Raw genomic sequence first — 27,145 nt, forward strand, 5'->3', positions numbered from 1 at the left:
GAGGAGGTGAGCGCGCGCCGTCCGGGCCCGGCCGCCCCTCGCTGCGCCCCGCGGGGAGGGGGCGCGAGAGGAGAGGGGGCCCCGGGATTGGCCTGGCCCCGACCCCGGAGGAAGGCGGGGAGGCGAGCGGGCCGGACTCGGATTTAAGGGGCGCCGGACGAGTTCTCGCCTCACTGAGGAGCGCGCGCGGCTCTGTGCGTGTCCGTGCTGTCCCGGCGAGATCGCCGCCGCCGCCGCCGCCGCCGCCGGCCCCCGGCCCGGAGCCCCCCCGGAGGGGGAGCCCCGCAACAGGTTGAAGGAGCGGCGGAGCCCCCCCCCCGCCCCTGCCGCCGGGCGGAGATGGCCGGGCCGCCGCCGCCGCCGCTGCTGCGGCTGCTGCTGCTCCTGGCGCCGCTGGCCGGCCGGGCCGGGGCCTCCTCGCAGGCGCCCGTGTGCCAGGAGATCACGGTGCCCATGTGCCGGGGCATCGGCTACAACCTGACGCACATGCCCAACCAGTTCAACCACGACACGCAGGACGAGGCGGGGCTGGAGGTGCACCAGTTCTGGCCGCTGGTGGAGATCCAGTGCTCGCCCGACCTGCGCTTCTTCCTCTGCTCCGTCTACACGCCCATCTGCCTGCCGGACTACCCCAAGCCGCTGCCGCCCTGCCGCTCCGTCTGCGAGCGCGCCCGGGCCGGCTGCGCCCCGCTCATGCGCCAGTACGGCTTCGCCTGGCCCGAGCGCATGGGCTGCGACCGGCTGCCGGCGCTGGGCGACGCCGAGACCCTGTGCATGGACTACAACCGCAGCGAGGCCACCACGGCGCCGGCCCCGGGCCCGGGCCCGACCCCGGCGGCGCCTCCGCGCGGCTCGGCCGCCCCGGGCGCGGACTGCGGCGCCGCCTGCGGCTGCCGGGAGCCCCTGGTGCCCATCGCCCGCGAGACGCACCCGCTCTTCAACAAGGTGCGCACGGGCCGGGTGCTCAACTGCGCGCTGCCCTGCTTCCAGCCCACCTTCAGCCCGGACGAGCGCACCTTCGCCGCCTTCTGGATCGGCGTCTGGTCCGTGCTCTGCTTCGTCTCCACCTCGGCCACCGTGGCCACCTTCCTCATCGACACGGAGCGCTTCCGCTACCCCGAGCGCCCCATCATCTTCCTCTCGGCCTGCTACCTCTTCGTGTCGCTGGGCTTCTTGGTGCGCCTGGCCGTGGGCCACGCCAGCGTGGCCTGCAGCCGCGAGCACGGCCACGTCCACTACGAGACCACGGGCCCCGCGCTCTGCACCGTGGTCTTCCTGCTGGTCTACTTCTTCGGCATGGCCAGCTCCATCTGGTGGGTCATCCTGTCGCTCACCTGGTTCCTGGCGGCCGGCATGAAGTGGGGCAACGAGGCCATCGCCGGCTACTCGCAGTACTTCCACCTGGCCGCCTGGCTCATCCCCAGCGTCCAGTCCATCGCCGTGCTGGCGCTCAGCGCCGTGGACGGCGACCCCGTGGCCGGCATCTGCTCCGTGGGCAACCAGAACCTGGACTACCTGCGCGGCTTCGTGCTGGCGCCGCTCGTGGTCTACCTGCTCACGGGCGCGCTCTTCCTGCTGGCCGGCTTCGTCTCCCTCTTTCGCATCCGCAGCGTCATCAAGCAGGGGGGCACCAAGACGGACAAGCTGGAGAAGCTCATGATCCGCATCGGGCTCTTCACCGTGCTCTACACCGTGCCCGCGGGCGCCGTGGTGGCCTGCTACCTGTACGAGCAGCACTGGCGCGAGAGCTGGGAGCGCGCGCTCACCTGCCCCTGCCCGCCGGGCCCGCCGCGGCCCAAGCCCGAGTACTGGGTGCTCATGCTCAAGTACCTCATGTGCCTGCTGGTGGGCATCACCTCGGGGGTCTGGATCTGGTCGGGCAAGACGCTCGAGTCGTGGCGGCACTTCACGGGCCGCTGCTGCTGCCGCCGCCCGCGGCGGGGCCCCAAGGCCGGGGCCCGGGACTACGCGGAGGCCAGCGCCGCCCTGACGGGCTGCCGGCCGGGGGGCCCCTGCCCGGCCGCCGCCGCCTACCACAAGCAGGCCTCCCTGTCCCACGTGTAGCCAGGCCGGGGCCCCCCGCTGGCCGCCCGGCCTTTTCACAGGTCACTCGTTTTGACTTCTTGGTGCTGCTGCTGCTGCTGCTGCTGCTTCACTTCGGAATTGGGAAGGAGGGAGGACGGACCGTTTTGAGGTGGAACACGAGATAGTTAAGTGAGTCCCGGGACTAAGGAAGGGACCCTGGTTTTAAATATGATTTTTAAAAAATTTTCTCATTTTTTTCCATCCTGCGTGGGTAACAAGTTGCTTTTTGGCAGCGAAACCCTACCTTGGGCTTTGGGGAGGGCGGAGGGCTGGGCGTTATCAGGATGTCTTGTTTTTTATGAACCTGTTCTAGCCTGTGCCACGCCCTGAAAATGTTCTGGTTTTCATGTGAACAGGGTAAGTTGGGGGCATCTCTGTGGAGTGGTGGGGCCAGGAGGCCTGCCCCTCCCTACCCACACTGGGACAAAGTCTGTGTCTGTAAGACTATCTCGTTTCTTTGTCTTTAAGACTATCTCCTGTTTCTTTATGTCTCTAAGACTATCTCCTGTTTCTTGTATGTGGCTGGGCAAGTGAGAAAGGATGTCCGAGTGCTTCTAAATTTCAATTTCATGTGTTGAGGGGCTTCCAAAGGGGAAGGGAGATGGCGACTTTGGTTTCTCGAGCAGCCTCCCGCTCTCTAAGGACTAGCACTTGGGGTTTTTGAAGGCTTAGTGTAACCTCAATGTTAAAAAGTAGCAAAACTACAGGGGCACAGTTTTAACTGTCAAATCTTATGAAACTTGTTAGCTCTGAGTAGGAGGAACTTGAACTCAAGTGTTATACTTATTTAAAAAAAGGGGAATTTGCCCATTGCCGGGAAAAGTTAAATAAGTCACCTACTTCTGGAAGGATTTAGTTTGGTGGTTGCTACATAGAAACTACATTTTAAGCTTTTTTAGTATTTGGGGGTGAAGGTTAGGGAAATCTATTTTATTTTAAAATTCCCTCCCCCCAGCTACATGCAAAAGCAAGTTTTAACATTTACTTCCAAAACCTTGAGTTCCAAATTCTCTAGGTGAAATCTTTCATAAAATGGTTTTCTTTGCCACAACCATCTAAACACACACCTCCACCAGTCCCTCACTAAGTCCATTATCAGAATACTGTTTGGCCAGTGTAGTCTTACCATTGACCCTTGTTGGTTTACCAGAGATTGCTGCCTCTCACTTTGACTTAAAACTCTAAATTGCCCTTCTCGCTTTGAGTCTTTTATTTCATAGAAGTCTTAGGTCTGTCCTTCTGTGGACACTTGCAGCTTAGCAGCATCCTTGGCCAGCACCCTTCACCTTTGTCCTCCCCCCACCCCCCAGCACTGTCGGGCCCCTAAGGAATTCGGTCCTGTCTTCCCCTGGCTTTAGAAACTACACCTATCCAGGGGTGAGGGGCTAGAGAAGAGCACAGCAAAGGAGGAAAATCAAATGTCTCTAGATTTCTGGGATCATTGACTAGCTGATTTATTGAGCTCTCTGTCTTCCACTCAGACTCCACTTATCTTTTGCAGTGTAGCTTGCTGGGCTGCAAAACTTGTCCCAATATTAATCTAAAAAAAGTTTTGTCTGGTAAGGAGAGGACAATGTATGAGTATCCCTTGCAGGCTGGTGCCTTGGCAGTTTGGAAAATCCATGTTTGCTTTCCCAATCTAATTAACCAATGATCCAAATCCATTGAGGTTATTAAGCAGAGGAAGGAGGTAGACCACTCATGATTTTTTTTTAAACAAGTGAGTTGAACTTGAACAAACTGAATACTCAAAGCTATGAAAATTTACTCAAGTTGCCTAGGGAGCAAATTCTTAATGTGGGAGGCCTGGCCCTTTTAGTTATTATTTGCACTAACATTATATATACACATTGGTAAAGTGAAGGAATGCCAAGGCAGGTTTTTCTTCCTCAGGCCCAAGTACTGAAAAACACACAGTCCATAATGGGAACAAATGTAGATGGGTTTTGCCAGGGTAAAACATGGGGTTGGTGAAGAAATTTCAAAAATATCCTTAGGGGAAAAATGTGATTTTTAGACTCCTTTCTTAGTCCTCAGAATGCATGAATGCTTGTAGTGAAAAAATCATTTTTTTGGAAGCATCAAACAAAATTTTCACAGAATTAGGACTTTGATTAGATGCTATCTTCCAAGTCTTTACAGGTGATCTACTTGGGGGGAAAGAGATGAGAGCCTAATTTTGAATAGGGAGGACTAGACCTCAGAACGGAAACTCATACTGAAGCCACATAAGTTATTTTTTTTGGGGGGGGGCTGATATTGCTCTGTATCCTTTTCTCTCTTTACTTTATTTGAGAGCCTCATCCAGGATTTTTCTGGAGAATATTTATTTCCCTTTAGAGCCAAAAACCCTTTCATACTTTATAAGGAGGAAGTGCTTTTCATTGATCATTCTGTTGGGATTTCCTCCTATTCAGTTTCATTTCCACAATATATCTATTATGTGTTACTTAAAATTGTCTCCAATTTAGATTGATTGGCCTTTTGTAATTTTGTATTTCCTGTATAGGAATGTAGGTTGTGGAATAAGGTGGAGAAAGTTAAAAAAAAAACCTGGATAGTTTGCAAAAATGCCAAATGCTGGCAGGCTAGCTAAGTGGTTTATTTTTTTAAACCCACATTTTAGTAAATGAAAACAGGTTATCACTGTAGATGAGAGCAAACTGTCTCTGAAGCCAGGCAGTCCTTATTATAGGGTTAAATTTCTCATCCTTGCACTTTCATGGACAGCTAAGAATATTGCTGCTCTTAGATGAATTCTCCTACTCCCTAAGCCACACATCCTTACCCTTTGTTAGTTGCCTTAAAAAACCTATTAGTTTTTGTCTTTTAAAAGAGAAAGACAAAACCTTACATGCCTTTTCCAAATCTTGTGCTGTTATCTCATTCTCACTGGTACTTGAATCAAGTATCAACCTTTCAAATCCATTCCTTGTCACATCATCTGGCCATCACCCAACCCAAGCCAACTCTGTTTTAGACTAAGGTGGATGCAGGCTGGCAGCTCCTCTACCATGAAAAGACAGGATATTTTGGTTATCCCAGTTATACCCAGCAGCTTTCCTTAGTTCTATAGAGACCTTAATGCTAAGCAGGCTACCCTGAGGGGCAGAATTTTCATTTGAATAACCCAGGTATTGAATTATGGTGACTAAGTTTTCAGGAAATCTGTTGGATTTTAATTATTTATATTGCATTATTAGTTTGAAATTGTCCTCTTGGCATGTCACCTCTACAAAGTTCTTTCCTCTTTCAATGGAATCTCTGCACTCATCTCCCAGTTGTGTGTGTGTGTGTGTGTGTGGTGTGTGCACGCGCGCATGTATTGTTTGTTTGTTTTAAGGTGCGAAAACAAAGTGGATATTCATCACAATATTCTGAACCAGGGCTGTACTCATTGGCTGCTAGGAAAGAAAGTCTCCTGGTTCCGTTCACACATAGGACCTTAATAGCATTCTCATGCACAGAATGAGAATCCCAAAGCTAAGAAATCTACTTTGTATATTTTTAATTAGCCTGAAGCTTAAAAGGGTCTTGTTTACTTTTGTTTTCAATAAAAGGAATAAGAGGCAGAAAAGAGTAAACTTTGAAAATTCACTTCTTGACACAATCAGAATATGCACGCACAGGGGGAGAAGGTGGAGGGCCCTGGACAGTTCCTTGATCTCAGCTAACCTTTCCTAATTTTCTGACAGCCTGAGACATAGCATCTGGCCTATACCTAAAGATGGCAGTCAAGCCAAGCTGAACAAAGTTTGAAGGAAACAGGGACAGCTGGGTTATAGGTTCAAACAGCTCCCAAGGAAGGAATCAGGAGGATGAGACAAGAGCCTGATAGGAAGGGAGGTTCCACTAGTTAGTCACCAACAGTGTATGGTAGTCTTTTGAGACATGTTGTTACAAACTATGTAAATGTAATTTTGTTTTGTGGTTGTGTGTGTGTATATGTATGTATATACATATATATACATAATATAAATATATATTATATATATGAGAGATTTAGTGACCTTTGATATGGGTTTGGTGCAGGTGAATTAATTACTGAGCCAAATGAGGCAAACACTGAGTCGGTAGTTCGTCGAGTCCGGGGCATTAAGTAATTTCTCTACTAGTTATGTAACTTGGATAGTGCCTATTTCATGCAATCCGGTAAATCACATCCTATCAAGTCAAAGCTTACTGAATAGGGGACCACTCCTCACAGACCATCTGCCTGGATGCCAAGTTATGAACGTGATTATGATTCTGAATCCATTACTTAAGGAGTGCTTATTTTGTGCCCTTTATTCAGTAGACAAAACAGTTTTATGTTATGTTTAGTTTCCAGATACTTAAATTGCTGACTTTGTTACTTAAAAATTTTTTTGTATGTATTATATTTGTGAAAAGGTAAAATCATCTGAAATTTTATAAAATTATGAAGATTAGTTATTTATGAGAAAACAAAGAAATGTCTATTTTTTCTTTGTTCTTGATTAATGTAGATCAAAAATAAAAACCATTAAAACAATGGAAAAAAAATGAGAAGATGCTGTGAAAATGAATTTTCTCTTCTCCTTTGGAGATAGGACTTGCTAAAAAATCAAAGGGACATTCTTCCCCTCAAAAATGACCTGAATTCTCAAATTCTCTTCCTACCTTGCTGGTGAATCTAGAACTAGGCTGATCTTAAGAAGCATTAAAATTTTATTAAAGCTATGATTTATTGACATGAAAATTAACTATTTTTCAATGAGGACTTAAAACCCCAGTGGTGCTTCTTTAGAATACTTAAGGTTTTTGCAAGGCAGTGTGGTCAAGTGGCTTGCCCAAGACCCTACAGCTAGGTAATTATTAAGGGTCTCAGGCCAGATTTGAACTCAGCTCCTCCTGACTCCAGGGTTGGTGCTTTATCCATTGCACTACCTAGCTGCCCCAGAATCCTTAATATTTTAAAAAAAAATTCTTCACACTATTCATCATAACAAACAAGGCTTCACTTTATTTCAATTCTGTTATTCAGGATGACAGTGAACTAATAAATCTGCTGAACAAACCTAACAATGGATCATTACAAAACTTGAGTACATAACGCTTAATTAACTCTTTAGGTTCCAGTTTTAAATAGTCCAAGACAATCAATCTATTTAAGTCCAAGGAGGAATCCAAGTAAAAAGCAAAATAGATCCAGAATCCAGAGGTTAGTACCTAATTCCGGGGAAGAGTTATGCCAAAGAACAATAAAGATGGTACTTCTCTTTACTAACTGGCACAGCTACTTCAGTGGACACTTCTTACTTTCCCATCAGCTGAATTAGTCTAGTGGGGTTTTGAGAAACCTCAAAACATGAAGCCATTCATTTATACATACCCATTCTAGGACAGAGATTACTGCCAAGTTCCCTCTTATTCTCTGTGGCACTGGATGGGATGGAGAGAAGGTAGGTTTTTCTGCATTCAAATAGATATTCAGCTTTCACCTTTCACTACTCTAGCCACTCAAGATGCACTCAGACTTTTGGGACACTATTATAAAACCTATATATCCTCAGAATCTCAATTGTAAGACAAGGACGTATGTGACCATCAAGAGAGCTTAGGTGGTAATGTGGTGAGTTAAGATCTATCCAACACCTATGGCCTAAGCATTGGGGGCTACAGGGAAGCAAAAGACAATCCCTGCCCTCAAAGAGACAACATGCAAAGAGGGAAGCCATATAAAGGATAAACAGGAAATATTAGCACAAAGCAAGCACTAGGTTAGGAAAGACTTCCTGAAAGTGAGATTTATGGCTGGGATTGGAAGACATCCAGGGATGCCAGTGGGTGGTAAGAAGAGAGCATTCCATACACAGGAAAACAGAAAATCCCAGAGCCCAGTAAGGAAGAGTCTTGTTGGTGGCCAGCATCACTGTATCTAAGAGTCTGTTGGTGGGGTGCAAGACTGGAAAAGTTGGGCACCAACTTAAGTGAAATGGTTCAAAGAAGGCAAGTGTGGAAAGGGCTGAAAAAAGAGATAGCCTTTGGGCTGAACCTTAAAGAAGGACTAGAATTTGGACAAGCAGAGAAGAGTAGAAAAGGGCAAGAAGAAATCCATATGAAAGTAGTTGCAAGTTTGCTCCTGGATTCATACAATTTAGAGCTGGGAAGGAGATCATTTAGTTTTGAGAGGGGGAACCTTTTTTCTGCCAAGGACCATTCGGATATTTATAATATCATTCAAAGACCATACAAAATTAATTCACCCCTAAAAAGCTCCTAAGATTTACTGAATTTTGAATCCTGTCCAAGGCTGTCTTGGTGCACTAGGTCAAATGATTTCTTGGATCTCATGGCCTGAAGTTCCCTGCCCTTGACTAGTCTAACCTCTTCATTTTATAGATAAGGACACTCCTACAGCAGAGGAGGTAAATGGTTTGCCTAATCAAGGTCACAGAGAAGTATAGAGGATTATACAATTTAAGGCTAGTGTTAGCCAGATTGATAATGTTATGTGAGTGAGCAGCTATTAGTGATCTCTGAAAAGGAGTGATGATTAATCTGAGTTAAGATGGTCCTATGCAGGGCAGGTACAAAAAAAAGGAGGAAACTCTAGAATCAGAGAAGAAGAATTTGTGTGACAGTGGAGAAATGAAGAAAGAAGAGAGGAAGGGGAAGATGTGAAGCATTTCAAAAAGAAACGTTTTTAGTGAGTGGACATGGATGGTATAAGGAAAGATGAGAAAAAAATGCATTTTGAGCCCAAGTTTTAGAGAATTATTAGGCTGTTCCTTAGGTAATTGAGGAGATGTTTAGAGGGGGAGATGGGTTGGTTCACTTTCAAATAATTACAAAAATTATAAAGACATAAATAAGAGATTAAAGCAGAAATGTTCAGTAAGTATTTGTAAACGCAAAATTAGACTGGGGGGTAGGGACTGAGAAGAAGCTTTAGTTCTTTCTAATTTTGAAACCGAATCATTCCATGTGATTAGAGATAGATTTGGAAGCCAAAAGCACAGAGGTATCAGCCAACACCTAAAAGACAGCCAAGATCTTTGAAGAAGAGTATAGACCAGAAGGACAAAATCTGAAAAATCTTCCCAAAGGATGGGGAGCAGCCAGTGTGTGAGTTTGGGGAGAAAGGGGAATGAAGTCATATTGGAAGAAAATCAAGGAAGTTTGATGCCAAGGTAAAAGTTTCAAGGAAAGGATTGTCTAGGGACAATCCTGTAGAGAATGAAAATTTGGAGAAAAAGGTGTTTCAACTTGGAAGGGCATCACTATAGACTCCCAGAAATTTCAAGATGAATGAATACCAGATTGCCAAAGAGAGTAAGGAAATAAAAGCATCAAATATTGAAGCCACAGTGGTTGGAATTTGTCAATTAAAGTAATAAATAAGATAATTACTAGAGAATTAGCAGTCAAATTGAGCTTTTATCAAGATCGGGGAAAATCACATGCAAGAAGAAAAGAGGAATATAAAACTAAACTTCTTCAGGAGCTGAATGAAGGAGAAAATCCATCCAATAGTTGGGAAAAGTTAGCTTTAGAATGGAAGAACAGCTCTTTGAAATGAAGAAAGGATAAGGGGAAAAGGGTAGCGACTGATGTGTTAGATTAGGGATGAGGATGAGAACAAAGAAGTCGGGTAAAGTGAGAAAGACATCAACCAGCTATATACAGTGAGAGAAACTGACTTGCAGGGAGTATAGGGATAATAATAGAGGAATTTGTAGAAAGAACCAAAAAGTTTAAGTTCTAAGAAGTCAAGGGGGCTTGTATGAAATTGGTGACATTAGGGTAGGTTGCTAATAACAAATGTGAACAAAGATAATAGAAAAGATCTGTGATTTGAATAGTAAGTTCAATAATTAATACTTTATAGACTTAATGAAAGACTAATTTTGTGCACCTTCCAAATGACCTTTAACTAAGGTCGTTTGTAGTAGATAAGCCCTATATTTTACCACCCTAAGAGTTTCCATGGGCACCAATGAATTTCCCTAATCTCACACTCAAAATTAGTGATATTCTGATAAGACTTAATCAATTACTCCATTTCACTGTTTGCAAAGTCTTAGCCATACTCCATTATCTATGTAGTCTTATCTTGCTATTTCTGTCCACCTCTAGTTTTCCAAATGGCCTTCCTGATGCCCAGATCCTAAACCACAAATAGGGGTTCTTGACATTTATGCCAACTCTGAAGTACTTGTTCTCTTACCCATCAAACTCACTTTAAATAGTTTTCATTTGAAATTGCCTTAGAAACCAAACAGAGCTTCTAGATCTAAATTTCATTCAAGTACGGGGGTGGGGGGGCAGGCTGGATAGTGCCAGTAGGTGATAGGCAGAGTATTTAGCCTTTAAATTTAATCCCTACCTTGATGGATGTTGGGTTTCGTCTAAAGATTCTGCCTACATTAAACTAGCACTTAATTTAGGCACCTCCACCTTCAAGCTAGCATTTTCCCAGGTAGCAGTATATTCAGGAATGCAGCTTGGAGGTCAGAGAACAAGTACAAACTTTCTTTTCTTAATGTGATTAGGAAGAAGGTTTGGGTGAAAACTGGACTTCGAATTGGACCTGGTCATCGAGCTTCCCCCTCCAAAGGTGATTGTTTGTCACCTTGCCTAGCTGATGGCGATTTGGAAATTAATGATAATATCAATCTCACACTCAGGTGTGAAATGTCAAGACTTCTGCTTTGGCTGTCCTTTTTACCGCCCCCCCAACTATTTACAATCTTAGGTTTCAACTGTTCTAATGGGACTGAGGCTGCCCAGAAAAAAGGAGGGTAGTACAGTAACAAGTGGAAAACTTTAATGTTAAAAAGGTTTTTAATTTGTTAGTAGGGCCATGCTGACAACTTGATAAGGCTCTGGAGAATTATCTGTTGCTTAACACTCAAGTAATAAGTTCCCTAATTTCAGAGTCTTTCATTTTCTTCTGATAAAGGATCTGAACCCTAGATGGCAACATAACAGTCAAAACAACCACCAGTTGAGTCTTCAATACATCTTCACAGGAAAGCATGTGTGGATAATATGAACAGATGGGTACAACCCCATGAAAAAATGTTCCAATTTCACAAAATCATACTTTGGGGGTTTATAGGCATAATCTTACAAAAGACTGTTTCTGAGATTTTTTGCTGCACCATACCTTTCCCAGTTATAGGACCTCAGGAAATTTGCCAACACAGGAAAATTCTACTGTCTTCTCCAGGTTCCATGACAGCTAGCTGATCTCTTGGTTGCCCTTTGTAGAACTGTAGTCTTATGCTAGAGCCCACCTACCCAAATCTTTATTAATCCATTTCGGTAAATGGTTCAGTTCCTGTTGAAAAATAAAGCAAAAGAGAGATAAAATGCTATTTGCTAACTCGTCACACTTTAGAATACTACTCATGCTAAGGCCCATTTGACCTTGGCCATCTCCTTTTTCCTTGGGTTTAATGTACATATTTGGACTATATGTAATTATTTATACTCTTCTCCTAGTTGCTGGAAATATAAAGGCTAAGTCATAGATCATGAAAAACATAGCATCAAAAAGGATGACTGAGTACTGGAATAATATCAATCACCTTGTTTATGTATTTTTTTTTAACTGTAAAGATATCATGAATTAATGAGTTTTTTTTAAGATCAGGTGAGTAAAAATTTATCAGATTTACCATTTACCAATCATAGGTTGTCCAGTTAGAACAGTTGTTGATTCACAGACTTTGTCCTCAGTCACCCTAAGCACCAAACAAGAAGGCATATTATAATTTAGTGATGATTTCTTAAACAACAGATCTAAAAACATATCTTAAATTTCCCAGAGGGGTCTTTAAAAGGAAATTTAACCTTGTCTGTGTGTTTTCTTTTTTACTCCTTTTACATGATCTTTTCACCCCTCTACTATGAGAGAAAGCAATGTAAAATAAATCTAGTACTATTAAGTCAATTTTCCATATCATGAGTACAGTTTAAAATAAGATTTTGGAAGCTGAAAAATAGAAACACCAATTTCTCTAGGGTAGGGGGGTAAGAGAAATGTCTTTTGGTTTTTCACAACTTCTGTTATAGTACAAAGACAAATTACTCTATAATTCATGATTTCCAGGACTATTTTAATCCTTTAATTCATGAACAAGTTTTACACCATGAAAACTAATGTTTCAAAAACAATTTTTAGCTTTAATACTGACATCAGATATTTCATTGAACTCATTCATCCCCCCCCAATAAAGCTATTTTTTTAATAAGAAGTGTATTATCTAATGCTATGGAGTTTGCAAAGCACTTTCCAAGGTTACATTTGAACTTCTCAAAAATCTTGTGAGTCAGGTTCTATAATATTATAATTTTACAGATGAAACTTAAGATCCTAGAAATTTGGTTGCTGATAGTCATACAACTCGAGTGTCAGAAAAATGATTTGAACTTGGTTCTTCTGACAAATCAGCATGGCAATCCTATCTACTAAGCCACTAGCCTATCAGCAGGCTGCTTTGGAGTTAGAAAGAAAATGCACCAGACAGGATATAATCATTAAAATGCCAGTTCTTTATGACCAACCTAGTAGTATATTATGATGGCCTTGAGAGGAGGGTGAAGCAGAAGGGAAGGGCATGAAAATCAGTAACTGAGGGTGAGAAGTAGGCTGGGCTTGGAAGACATTTGACTTTTGGGCCTCCTTATGGCCATCTTCAAAATAAGGGAGTCTGACTTAATAGCCTCTATGTTCCATTGAAATGTTAAACTTAGCATCTCATGATCCATTTTTTTCAATCTGTTTAAAAGAAATATACACACCAAACTATCTTCAAATCTTATCAAATATACTTCATACATTTTACACAATTTAAAGAGCAAAATTTTCTTCATTTGTAGAACAGAAGTAAAATACAGTTCAAATAAAAAACCAACTATAAATAATGAAATATGAGTTGAATTTGTGAATAAGCACATTGAAAGTTTAAAACCCTCTGTTAGGTCCATAGAATAAAAGAAGAGGAATTTAAAATACCTAGATCAAGTTATGTTAAGGACCAAAAAAGGGTACAAAACACACTAAACACATTTTAATTAAAATAGAGTTTATTAGCTTTTCTTTTAATATAAACATGAGAAAGAAAAACCACCTGAAGTTGTAGCATTCTTTTCAAAATAAAACTGCAATCAATACCTGAAGCTCCAAGCTCCAAACTCCATAAACCATGTTTCTGGAGCTGGTAGATTGAAATATTAAAAATACCATTATTTCTCATTTTATATAGCTCTTTTCCTTTGACAACAATGGGACCTGCAGCACGCAGATCTATGGGTTTAATATGTAGCATTACTATGTTGGGAGAAAGAGTACACAGGATTCCTAGACCAGAAATGTTTTGTTTGGGCAAAGTGCCTTGGATCTATACATAAAGGAGAAGGGAGATGGCAGGTAAAATTATTAATATGCTCTAATGTTTTTAGATCTATTTTGAGTTTGGTTGGTACAGATACCAATCTCCTGAATCTTTCTTTCCCCACCTTTCAAAAACCAAAAAATAAAAGTTTTGTTTTGACCTTGTGATTAAGTGTTCTCTTTTGACACCAAGAATGAGAAGGAACAAAATTGTAACTACATCTAAGTTACATATAAAGTTTAAAAAGTTTGGATAATCTGATATGTTAAGAACAGAATAATCATCTATCACTATCACTGAGTCCAATTTCTTCTAATTTATTAATTTATTACAGATTCATTGTGAATCCAATTCCCTACCGTTTCCCCCTTGCTTCCCTCCAACCCTCCAAAATCTAGAAGCAGAAATTTCAGGAGACTGAAGATAAACCCTATCTTGCATTGTAAACTCCACTGTAAATATAGCATGATGGCGCTTCAGAAAATAAAACTTCAAAAACAGAGTATTACACTAATTGCTTAGGGTTACTGGATCACCATGTTGGAAGATTAAAATGTTTTAACACACTTAAATGCATAAAAAAATTTTGTAGTCTGCATATTTTCCAGAGTAGGAGCAAAAGGAACAAAATGAGAAGCACCATAATTCACAAGCAGCATGGACCCAATATAAATATAAATTTTCTTTGCTCACAAACCCAATACTCAAGACTTTCTATATACTGTATTTATTACTAGGATGACATGATGATCCAGAGTCAGAATACATTCTGCCCAGCAGCTTCTTAATTTGATTGCTAATCGTAATTAGCAGCATCAATGGTAAAAGGGGAAAAAAAAAAACTTTCAATGCTGATCAATGGTACAAATATCTGCTCCTAAGTGGCTTGATGCTTTATTAAGAATCCCATGTTCTAAAGTTAATACTGCATTGACTCTGAAAGGCATATGCAGCAAGGTTCTGGAGTGGTTGGAAAGGGAGAGGGAACTTTTCAACTAGAATCACATGGTTAGTGTTTAAATGCTAAAATTTAAAACTACTAATTTTTTAAAAAAAACTTACATAGTTCACAGCTATAGGCCTACACAGTAAGCAAACATCTGTGTATGGGGTGGGATTCAGGAGGTTTCATTATAAAGTTTGTTTTTGCACCTCTGGATACATTAAAAAGGACAGGAGAATGTGCTGCTTGGACAAGGTCCCATCTTCCTATGGAGTGTGATCCTCAGGTCCCCGAGTCCCTTGGAGTCAGTGCCCTTCCTCGTGCTGGTTGTTGGGCAGAGAGGATTTCTCTGCTCTGTACGGATGCTGGCTTTCTGACGCATTGCACCTCACTTCTCCCTTCAGGAGAGGATGGCATTAGAACGTCGGATACCAACTAAATTATCAGCACTGAAAGATCGCCTCATGGCAGCTTTGGACAAGTCTTTGTATTTGTCTTCGCACAGTCTAGAAATAGCCTAGAGGAGCAGAAAGAGAATCAAGGCTTCAGAAACTCAGAGCTTCCAGTGAGAATACAGCAAAACACCCAATGTGGTTGTAAAGAATGTTAGGGGGAAAAAGAAATCTGAATTTCTACGTGTTGGAAATAATTTATTTCATTTTTTTTAAAGTTCAGCTTCTCACAACTTCATTGGATCCTTAAAAGTGATTCCTATATATTTGTGTATATTCAATGGATCTGATGTCCACAATAGATGGAAAATTCATTACTGTAATAATGACTAGAGCAAGCTACCTTGGATTCTAATGAAATACCCAAAGCATGTAAAGAGTGTTGTTACTTATAATAAGGTTCCATGTCAGAGAAAGTATTCCCCTCCCACCCCAAAGAGTATTCATGAAGAGTCCAAGACAGTGAAATGTATGGATAATCAATTATGCTTCATGAAGTCCTGCTCATATACCTTTCTAATTCTTAGGGAAAACTCATTCTGAATATTAATTGGATTATATGCCCTTCTAATACAAATAGAAATTAATCAGATGAATTTTTATATGTGGCTTATATAAATCAGTTCTGGTACTTTATAATCACTTTTATAATATTTAATAATTTTATATAGGTATAAAATTTCATATTTTATAATCATTTAAAAATATTACTAATGAATACTTTAGGGTCTACTAAAGTTATTCACAAGGGGTTAAAAGCAGAGTACAGATTGAGATATTTTATACACACACACACACACACACACACACACAGAAATAGTCAATGCAGAAATTTATCTTGTTACACATATTTGCTACAGGGATTTTTCTTTTATTCTTTTTCAATGGAGTTGGGATGTAAGGGGTAGAGAGAAATTATCATTAATTGAAAAAATAAAATTTGTTATTGAAAAATGGCTAAACACAATAAAATGCCTACTGAACATTTTGTTAATAAACTGGTCTTGACCATGAGTTTTAGGAAGCTTGTTAAAAAAAAAAGTCAATGTTAAATATTACTTGGTTACAGCTTGGTTTATTATCACCAAAGGAGCACGTAAACTTTAGAAATTCAATGAGGAGTATGTCACATTCCATGTGAATGATTTTATTCTATGATGATAATCAACTCTGATCTCAAGGTCAATAACATTACCACATTACATTCTGCCAACTTTAAGTCCATAGGGTAGATCATGGTTTGGAGTAAGAGTGTTTGGGCAGTTTTTCCTTGACTTATTTTATCTCTTTTGATGTCTGCATGGGCCCTCTGAATGTAGACATAATATATAATTAAAAATCTCTTTTTAAAGAGAGGAAATTGAGGATCAGAAAAGGTAAGTAATGTGTCCTAAAATTGCCCAAGATCAGTCAGGAGCAGAGCCATGTGCCAATCCTTGGTCTTCCTTCAGATGCCATGTCCAGTGACCTTTCTGTCCCTAGCACCTAATGACTGTTGAATTGACTACTTCCTCCATGACACATTTGAAAGTCTAGTTTGAGTTCTATCAATGACTGATCATATCAGTGCAGGCAATTCCTTCACTGAACAGATTGTAATCTATCTTAAATAAAATTCTAAAAATTGAGTTAAAGCAATCATTGTGGTGTAGAAAGCTCTATTATATGCTATATATGTAACAGAATACAATTTTAAGAAATTATGAATGCATATTTATGAGGATTCAAAACAACGAAATTATGAAAAGCAAATTACATTTCAAGTGTATTTGCTTTGATTCATTCATTTGAACTCTCAACCTCAAGGACAGCACCTGTAACTTCTGTCCTTTGTAGATGCCTTGCCACAAAAGCAGCACAGGAAAGGCTGACACCAAAGGGTTAAACTCTTCAGTACACTAAAATAAAAGCTTTTAGTTTTTCTAATTTCTCTTAATAAGATTAGCAACAGACTACCAGTTTTCTTAAGCAACAAAAACTGCAGCTCAGCACACCTCCACTCTCCTTTACCTCAAGTTTCTGTGCTCGCTCTTTGCTGAGGGGCTCCAGCAGAAAACTCAGGTTGTTGTCATCTGCTAAGGAGCGAAGGTCAAAGTAGTATTTGGCATAAACACTGGCAGGAACATTAATATTAAACTGCAGGAGCTCCAAGAAGTGTCTTTCCATCTCATTCCTAGAGAAGATTAGAGAAGAAACACAATAAATTCAACAATTTTAGTCAAACTATCTGGCCACCTTTAAAAATATCATTCTGGGCTACCAGGATGGTTTTAAATTCTGTTTTGAAATAAATAAAAGCTACCAGCTGGATTAATACAGTTAATGTTCAAACAAGTGTCCAGTTATTGATGGGCCTTTTTGAATCTCAGCACTTTCAGTTGGGAATATCAAGGGGCGCTGGGTTAGGGCACTGTGGTGCGCTCCTGCTGCTGACTTCAGGGGCTCATTCTTCAGGGTTCCATTAGTGCAGCTGGACAATTCATTCTCCATTCTCACTCTCAGAAGGCCCCACTATAGTGATCAGATGAAAGGAATGATGTATGCTGTTTATTAGCTCTGAAGAACTTGCAGACATTTTCACCAGGCTGATAACAGGAAGGGGGTTTATTGAAGTAGAGGCAGACCAACAAAAGGAGTAGGCATATCACCACGGCAACAAATGGATCTATGAAGAGCTACTGCTATTATCTCTAAGAAAAAAAAAGCCTCTTGAAGCAACAAGGATTCATCTCCAAAATATTAAATAAATAAATAAGTAGCACTAGATCTGAGATGGACACCCCTCCATCTCCCGCCCCCCACTATGTCAAAGGGCACAATGCAAGTGTTTGCTCATCTTAACACATATTGCCTGGTCATTGCTACAGGAAAAAAATTCTCTTTTCATCAACCAAAAGTAAAAAGATCAAAGATAAAGTCTGTCTCACACTAAACCCACTTTGCAAAATGAGCCACGGCCAAGGCAGGGCTAGTGCTTTTGTATGCACAAGGCATGGTCTGGAAATTGTGCTATGTGTCTTACTGTCTGTCAGAGGCTTGGGATGTAAATCCCTCTGTGTCATGGAAAGTCAAGCTTTCTGCCACTTAAAATATAAGCATTTATAAAAAAAAATTATGGAGTGGCCCTTTGGTGACTTTCAGAGTGAAATACTATGAACTTGAGTTGGATAGACAGCAAGGAAGCAAGTCTAATAACCCAGAGAAGAAAAATGGTGGAGGTAGAAAATATTATCATCCCTTCCTAAAAGTAAACATAACCTGGGGCTAGTCACAAGTTGACAAGAGGTCAGCAAATGGAAAAAAAAAATCTTTGCAGTCCTTGCTGGGGATTTTAAATAGTACTTTATTAACAAGACAGAAAAGGTCCTAAGCAAAATAAAAGGAAGTTATTGCCTGAGTCTTAAGAATTTTAAGCTTTTAAAAAAATCCATTTTACTCTCTGGAGAGAAAGACGAATGCAAAAATCAATAGTTCATTGTGCAGATAGCTTCTATAATGTGAGCAAAGCTTTGTGTTTCCTTATTCCATCACCTTGGGTCCTATTAAACTTACTGGCAAAATTAATTTCCTGTTCATGTGGAAGCAAGCCTATAGAAATGTAAATTTCATCACGTTTGGAAGATGAGTTGATCAGGGCTTGATTTACTTCATGAATAAATGCACATCATGATTTCTTTTATACTTGTAACCCTAATACATTTTAATTGTGTGGCAATATAGTCCTTCACAGGATTAACATGTCTATTAATAGAGGTTTAATCACCAAAAAAGTCAGTACACCTAACAGCATGCAAACATCTAGGTTTTATTTAAACAAACACGTTAGTCAAAAGCACGAACCGTATATCATTTATATGTGGAGTTAATTTGTTGATTAATAGCTACTTAAGTCTCTTAGTTCCTCTTTTGAAGGCGGAACTAATTTCTCCATAACACAGGCTTTGAAAAATTATTCCAAGAATTTCATAGCAAATTAAATCTTAATTTCATCAATATATTTTTACAGCAACTGAAAAATGATTCAGGAAGCAAAATGGAAGTATGAAAAATAGATCAACTCAAATTTGCTATCCTATCAAAAGTGACTACCAAAAAATATCTAAGTTATGATTATTTAACTACTTTTGAGAAACAACAAAATGGTCCATGAATCAATACTGGATGGACTACAGGGTTCTACCTGGGATAGAAAAGGTAACTTATGTGGTTGAATGTTTCTTGGTCCTTTGAATATTTAGAAATGAAAAGTGGCTATTATGTAAATTATTCTTACTATACAGTTGGATAAGGATATTAAAGGGTTAAACTGACATGTCCTCGACTGTGATGTCCTTTAAGATCTGGCAGTAGTCCACGTTCCAGACTGCCTGGTCATCCCAAACCTTCGAAGCAAGCAGGATGGCTCCCAAAACAATCCTCTTCCAGTTACTCGGGCAAATATCGATCTCAGCATAAGTTAAAAGTCTTTCTAGGTAAACCTGAAAAAGCAGATCAAGGATCTTCAATTTTAGTTCAGGGTAAATGGAATGGCAAATTATTGCAGGTAACAGGTTAGTGCAAGAAAACAAAACTCCATTAACTAACCTGTTCTTGGAACTGAATTTAAAATCTAATTTAAGGTAATAATTTTAATTATGTCAACTTAAAATTTGAGACAGTCTTATTTCATAACCAAGTCACAACATAAAGTTGAATTCATTTAGGTACTGGTTCCATCAGGGTTCTAGTTGTATCTTAGAAAAAACAAACTATACATAAGATTTTGGGAAAATTGTTGTCTAATGATATGTTTTTTTAACAGTTCAACTCACCACACTAAATTTGCAATTAGCAGACATTCAGTTCAGCTGTCAAAATAAAGAACAAAGACCAAGGACCCATGAATTCCATCATCAGACAGACCACCCTGCATTTTGCAAACTCATCGTTAGCCAACTCAACAAGTCTGCTTAATGGAAAAACACATCCTATTGAAAGTAGGGTCATCAAAAATTAGAGTTAGGTCACCTAGTTCAACTCCTTCGTTTTACAAACGAGGAAATTAAGGCCCCAAAAGGTTAAATAACTTGTTCAAGGTCAAGTAAATGGCAGAACCAAATAGAACCTGGTCTTCCAAGTGCAAATTCAGCTCTTTTCTCACTTTTACACATTCTACTGCATAACATTTTTCTTCAAATATTTACTGTGTCTACTATATACAAAGCCTAGAATGATTTTACACATTTCAATGGGGTCTTTTCTGAACAAGGGAAGAATTAAGTTGCTTTTGCTTAGCTCATTAGCATTTAGAATGCTTGAAAACTGATGGTCAAGAGAGCCTCCCAGTGGCTAACTTACAGTGTGACACTACAGATGATAAAAAATAGCACAAAAATATTTTATGGTTACCAAGAGAAATAATAATTGTTCTTTAAAATTACCTGCTAAAAATTCCATAAAAAAGTATTTCTAAATTAAAAAAAACCTTCCTCCCCCTTTCCTTCAAATTACCATTTTCTTAACTATTTGTTTCAGCTCACCACAAAATGCACTTAACTTGACCTATAAGCTAGAAGTGGTGCCAGTCAGTGGTATTCTCTGAACCACCGGTGTCATTTCACAAGATTCCCATGTGTTTTACAAATAACAAACATTGATTCTGTAGACGAACCAAAGTTATAAGCAGAGTAACACAGCCACAGACTTCCCTTCTACATCAGTTACATGATTTTATATTAAATATATATGTATATAATTATTTATATACATAGATTTCTCACCTATTTGAAATATTCTACATAAAGACAAAAACAACTTCAAAAAAATACATTTAATGACTATGAAAGTTTCCAGACTGAGAGCCAGATTTGCCAGCCTCCTCTGGCTGGCCTTCCACACATTATGATTTAGTTCAATTCCCATAAGCATTCAACTTTGGGGGCCTCTTGACACTTACGACAGCAGTTTTGGTTTTGTGATATGAACTGCCAACTACCTGAAATCTGAATCAAACACAAAGGTGAGAAGTTTCTTTTTTACACCCTAGCTTAGCCTTCTCCACCTTTAACTCTCACTAGTGGAGGGTATTCTTGGCCCTTGATGGAATGGTGAGCAAGCACCACACCGACTACTCTTAAAATGTTTATGTAATTTTTTTTTTGTGACAGCTGACAGATCCTTTGTTATTTAAGGATCTTATTTTTAATCTCTTGAAACAGGGCATATAATGTGGATACAAAGTACAATGAAGAGTCCTTTCAAAAGGAAAAATGTCTTACCAAAGTGACAATTGCACACTCTGCAGTTAGCTGGGCTGCACTAAAGAGAGTCCGGACAAATCGGTAAATATGCTTGTGATCAGGGTCATGTTTGAAGTAGTCATCAGGAACATCATCACGCTGAAAGAAAGACAACACTTGGTTCCCAGAAAAGAAAAAAGTCCTTTTTAAAATATGCTTTTAAAGAAGATGTGAGTGCACTGGCTGAGTACATCTGTCCTGTTACTCTAGGAGTCCATGTGGCCTGTGGACCTCCAGGGGCCTCACAGCCAGGGTCCTGTGGAGATCTAGACTGACCCCTTGGTCAGCCCAGTTCTGAGTCTTGGGAGTCAGGCCACTGCCAGGATGAACTCTAAGGGGAAGCCTCTCCTGGAGTCAGTCTGGCCTTGGGGAGTAGTCAGAGTGGCAGGAACCTGAACCCTGCCTAGGGTCACTTTCCTTTCAATCTTGATTATAATTGGGGAACGTAACAGTAGTACAGGGATAGGCTAAAAAAGAAAACATTAGATAATAAAAACTGAAAACCAGAGCTTGAGGACTTTTACTAAATGTTAGTAGATAATCCAATGATGTCCCTCTCTGTCTCTCCCTCCCTCTTCCCCCCACTCCCCTTTTTCTATCTCTCTCTTCCCCTGTCCCTAATCCCCACTTCCTCTCTCCCTCTTCTGTGTGTGGGTCTCTCTGTCTCTATCTCTACCTCTTGGCTAGGAGTCAGATGACTGAGGATTTTGTATTTCTATTCCTGATCCTATCTGCTCACCCCTCTACCCCTTTCCTAACCCTCTAAGGGCCTTATAGCTTGCTTTCTGAATAGGTAAAGATTTGGTAATTGCTTGAACATGAATTTGATCTTTTGTTTTCCTTAGTCAAGTACCAATACAATTTAACAATAAGCAGAAGTAACCAGGGTACAACAAAAGAAAGCATTAGCTTAGAAATGAAATTTGTACAATGACAATAAATGTTTTTGTGTTCTTCCATATTGAGGAAGGTGTCAATAGAAAAATTCAACACACTTAAGAAACAGGCTGCAGGTATGCCCTGACTTACAGCTCATTAGTGTCACAAGTTATCTATGAGGTAAAACCCATTCCAGGGAACAATTATTTCCAGAGGAGCAGTAATATGGAACAGTAATAAACTTTACAACGAGGAAGTGAACATTCCCCAAAACTATTAATTCAATTTTCGCCTTGGGCTATCAATACCCAGGGTCTGGTTATAATATATAAATGATGTAATTATAAAATGATGTTTAGAATACATGTCTCTATGCCATGGATAATCTTGGCAAAACTGAGAAACACTGATTAAAGTAATTAGGCTCGGAGGAACAAGGCTAGAAATGCAAATCTTTAGTGTTTGAATCACTATATTAACTCACCTGAAGCAGTGGCAAGGGAGCCAAGGATAGCCACGGACTAAGAGAGGGAGAGTTCCAAAAAGTTAGCACTTCTAACCCATTTATTTATCACTAATCAAGTACTTTGAAGTTTTCTATTCCAAATTTTCATCTTTAAAACATTTCACCTGAAAAATTTAATCTTTAAACTAGATTTATTCTGCTAGCTAACTATATCACAGAACAACAAATTTGTTTGCCTTCCTCTTTGGGTTTAATTAATCAGAGCATTCAAATCATCATATTTTCCCAGAAACTAGTTTTTTAAAAAATTTCTTGACTCTTATTTCTATGACTCAATCCCAAAATTTCACTCTCCAATTGCAATTTTGATTCCTTATAAACTAGATGACTCACACTAAACTGGCAACTCTTATCCCCTAAAGGTTACCCGAACCCATCTTTACTCTTTGAATCCAAGGGTCTCAGACCCACCTGATGCTTTAACATTTCATGTGCTATACACTAGAATCCTTTGTCCCTGTGACCTTGTCTCCCCCCATTACTGTTAATCCTCATTTCCAAATAAACAACACCAACTCTTCCTTCTCCCTATTATAGGAATATTAAGGAATCATTGGGGAAAAAAAAATCACCAAAGGAAGTCAATATAACCATCAGGTGGACCCTTCTTTGTACCATTGCTATTCTATATCATTTCCCATGGTAACTGATCCAAACATTTCTCTACCCTAGTCATCAACAGTATGACAATTCTTATCTTCTGTTATATGACCTCCTCTCATACTTTCAATGAAGTGATGGTCTCCTAACATCAACTGCTTCAACTATTTTGAGTGTCACTATTTTTTTTTTTACCCTCAGAAGCAGGTAGTACAGTATAATGTAAAGAGTAAGACAGCTTAATGATACCTTTTAGAGTCTCAATTTTTTTAAGGTTTTTTTGCAAGGCAATGGGGTTAAGTGGCTTGCCCAAGGCCACACAGCTAGGTAATTATTAAGTATATGAGGCTGGATTTGAACTCGGGTACTCCTGACTCCAGGGCCAGTGCTCTACCCACTGCACCACCTAGCTGCACCTTGAGTCTCAATTTCTTATAAGATCAGCAGATTAGTCTAGATGTCCCCTAAGGTTCCTTTCAGTTCTAAGATCCTATGATCCTAAAGGAGATTTCTAATCTTCACCAAGATACTCCTTTGACCTCATACCTTTTCACCTACTCTCCACACAACGGCTTTCTACTGACTCCTTCTCCTTGTGTTTTTGAATGTATTCAGATTTTCTCAGTTCTGCTGAATAACCATCTGTTCTTTAAAATCCAACTCAAATGCCACCTCTTCATGAAGGCCTCCCAATTCTCCAGGCCCATAATGGCCTTCCCTCATTGAATTTCTCATAACACTTGTTTTATAACTCCCTAGTAATGTTAGGTATCCTTTCCCTCCTATTGTCCATCTCCCTATTATAATTTAAATTCTTTGAAAGCAAATCTTTTTTTTTTTTAAGGTTTCTGCAAGGCAAATGGCATTAAGTGGCTTACCCAAGGCCACACAGCTAGGTAATTATTAAGTGTCTGAGGCCAGATTTGAACTCAGGTACTCCTGACTCCAGGGCTGGTGCTTTATCCACTATGTCACCTAGCTGCCCCCTTGAAAGCAAATCCTAAAAAAAAAAAATTCTTTTTTGGCTATCACTAGTGCTTAGAAAAATAAGCACTTAAAGATTTGGTTAATAACTTTATATAAGCTCTATGAGGATAGGAGAATCAGGTTTCATCATAACCTTTCATTGGTTTTTTCTTCTACCTAAACCCAGTGTTTTGTACAAAGCTGATATTTAATGAAGGTTTGTTGAACAAGAAAATACCTCATTAATTGCATAAATGATGGGGGGGGGAAGATGGCGACAAGAATGGATCATGTCTTAGGCGCTCTCTCATTAAACTTAAAAGCTAAGGACTCTAACTAAACTTTTGAGAGACAGAACCCACAGAGGAACCCAGTGAGGCAGTGCTCCTACTCAAGGTAACCTGGAAAAGAGCAGAAAGGCTCTGCTCCCTGGGGTCGGAGGGGTGCCGGCCAGAGGGGTGGCCCCCAGAGAGAAGAACTTCAGCCTCCGGAGGCAGCCCCAGGGCACTGGGAGCGGCTGCTGGGCTGTGGGGGAGTTTCTGGGCACAAATTGGGGGAACAGCAGGGGACCTCTGCCAGAGCCAGCATGTGAAGCCCAGCTCTCAGGGTACACAGAGAGCAACATGGTCAGCTCAGCCAAGCAGGCAGAGCTGGTAAGCAGGAGCCCCCAGAGCATGAGCCCATTGAACCTAGGGAGGGGAGTGAAGAGAGAGAGACTGCAGAGCTCTGCCCCTGGAACAGGACTCTGGGGCTCTGACCACATTCAGATCCTGATCACAGTCTAGGCCCCCCCATAGAACAGCAGGGCCCCCCCACCTCAGCCCCGTGGCAGAGGGGGGTGCTTAGTCATTCACAGACCAGGAGGGAGGACAGAGCCTCACACACTTAGACCCTTGTGGGAGTGTCTCAAAAGCTCAGGAAGCACCACAAAACCAGGCTCAGGCTGGGAAAATGAGCAAGCAGAGAAACAAGAGGAACACCATTGAGAAATATTTTGCCTGTGAGCCCAAGAAGAATCAAAATACTCAGTCTCAAGATGAGGAAGCACAAGCTCCTGCATCTAAAGACTCCAAGAAAAACAGAAATTGGGCTCAGGCTTTGACAGAGATCAAAAAAGACTTTGAAAATCAAATGAGGGAGTTAGAAGAAAAACTGGGAGAAGAAATGAGAGAGATGCAGGAAAAACATGAAAATGAAGTCAGCAGCCTAGTCAAGGAAATCCAAAAAAATGCTGAAGAAAATAGCATGCTAAAAACCAGCTTAGGTCAAATGGATAAAACAGTTCAAAAAGTTATTGAGGAGAAGAATGCTTTAAAAAGCAAAATTGGCCAGATGGAAAAGGAGATAAGAAAACTCTCTGAGGAGAACAAATCCTTCAGACAAAGAATAGAACTCAGGGAGACTGATGAATTTACGAGAAACCAGGACTCAATACTTAAAAACAAAAACAAAATGAAAAATTAGAAAAAAATGTGAAACATCTCATTGAAAAAACAACTGATATGGAAAACAGACTTAGGAAAGATTATTGGAATACCTGAAAGTCATGATCAGGAAAAGAGCCTTGACATCATTTTCAAAGAATTACTACAGGAAAATTGCCCTGATATTCTAGAAGCAGAGGGCAAAATAGAAATGGAAAGAATCCACCAATCCCCCAGAGAAAGAGATCCCAAAAAACCAACCCATAGGAGTATTATAGCCAAATTCCAGAACTCCCAAGTCAAAGAGAAAATATTACAAGCAGCCAGAAGGACACAGTTCAAATATTGTGGAGCTACAGTCAGGATCACACAGGACTTAGCAGCAGCTACATTGGAAGCTTGTAGGGCTTGGAATATAATATACTGGAAGGCAAAAGAGCTTAGAATGCAGCCAAGAATGAACTACCCAGCAAGGCTGAATGTCCTCTTCCAGGGAAAAAGATGGACTTTCAATGAACCAGGGGAATTTCAAATGTTCCTGTTGGAATGGCCAGAGCTGAACAGAAGGTTTGATTTTCAGATACAGGACTCAGGTGAAGCATGGAGAGTGGAGAAGGGGAAAATATGAGGGACTTAATGAGGATGAACTGCATGTATTCCTGCATAGAAAAATGACACTGATAATACTCATATGAACCTTCTCAGCTAATAGAGCAGGTAGAGGGAGCTTTTATAGTTGAAGCACAGGAGAAAGCTGAATTCGAAGATAAAATATGGTGTAAAAATGGAGTCAATAGAAAAAAAGGGAAATGGAATGGGAGAAAGAAAAAGGAGAGGGGGAATAGGCCAAGATATTTCATATAATAAGAGTTTTCTTTATTACAATGAGCTATTGCAATGATATGGAAGGGGGGAAGGCAAGGGGGAATGAGGGAACCTTTGCTCTCATCAGAAGTGGCTAGGATGGGGTATAGGCATCTGGAGTAAGAAGGAGGGGGGGCAGGGGGAAGGGGGTGATGTGAGTGATGGAGAAGATGATGGACTATGGGGGGAGAGTGGTGAGATATAACACATTTTCTTTTTTACTTCTTGCAAGGGCCTGGGATTGGAAGGCCTGCCCAGGACCATAGGGCCAGGTGGATGCTGGGCCTAAGGGGTGGTAGGGGGGCTCGGGGCCTCTTGACCCCAGGACCAGGGATCTGTCTGCTGCACCACTCAGCGACCCTACAGCAGAGTCAGAGTGAAAGGAGAGAGAAAATATAGTACATGGTAGTGGAGAAATATGAAAGGAGGGAGTTGTGATCAGCAATGGCAACGTTGGAAAAATATGGAAGTAACTTTTGCCATGGACTTATCATAAAGAATGTGATCCACCCATGACAGAGTTGTTGGTGTAGAACAAAGACTCAAGCACATTTATTATTATTATTATTATTATTATTTGGGGGGCACAGGGCAAATGGGGCGAGGTGGCCTGTCTGGGGTTGCATAGCAGAGTGATCACTGGGTGTCTGAGGCCAGATTTGGACCTGGGTGCTCCTGGCTCAAGGGTCAGTGCTCTGTCTACCACCCAGCCACTCCTACTATTATTACTATTTTATTTTATTTTGGGTCTTTTTCTCTCTT

General features: G+C 40.9%; 2 protein-coding genes across 5 annotated transcripts in view; one reads left to right on the forward strand and one right to left on the reverse strand.

Moving 5' to 3' along the window:
- CCNYL1 (cyclin Y like 1) overlaps positions 1–27,145 on the reverse strand; it is a 90,766-nt gene that overhangs the window by 11,058 nt on the left and 52,563 nt on the right. For 2 of the 4 annotated variants that reach the window (XM_074191507.1, XM_074191510.1), the window contains exons 7-11: positions 21,104–21,223; positions 19,158–19,324; positions 16,857–17,019; positions 11,733–14,911; positions 11,219–11,392 (exon numbers count right to left, since the gene is read on the reverse strand). In XM_074191507.1, coding sequence (XP_074047608.1) covers positions 14,795–14,911; positions 16,857–17,019; positions 19,158–19,324; positions 21,104–21,223 — 567 coding nt within the window. In that variant the 3' untranslated portion in view covers positions 11,219–11,392; positions 11,733–14,794. Of the gene's footprint in view, positions 1–10,854; positions 11,393–11,732; positions 14,912–16,856; positions 17,020–19,157; positions 19,325–21,103; positions 21,224–27,145 lie in introns of those variants that run through there. The other 2 variants (XM_074191509.1, XM_074191508.1) reach the window with 2 other exon arrangements.
- FZD5 (frizzled class receptor 5) lies at positions 340–17,563 on the forward strand. The gene has a single exon (XM_074191506.1). It carries the CDS (start codon positions 340–342, stop codon positions 2,062–2,064), a length of 1,725 nt encoding a protein of 574 aa, XP_074047607.1. The 3' UTR covers positions 2,065–17,563.

This window comes from Macrotis lagotis, chromosome 6 (assembly GCF_037893015.1).
Source record: "Macrotis lagotis isolate mMagLag1 chromosome 6, bilby.v1.9.chrom.fasta, whole genome shotgun sequence".
NCBI lineage: Eukaryota > Metazoa > Chordata > Mammalia > Peramelemorphia > Peramelidae > Macrotis > Macrotis lagotis.

Bases quoted from the DNA above. Each gene is read 5' to 3' on its own strand.
- FZD5 (XM_074191506.1), top strand. From the start codon at position 340: ATGGCCGGGCCGCCGCCGCCGCCGCTGCTGCGGCTGCTGCTGCTCCTG.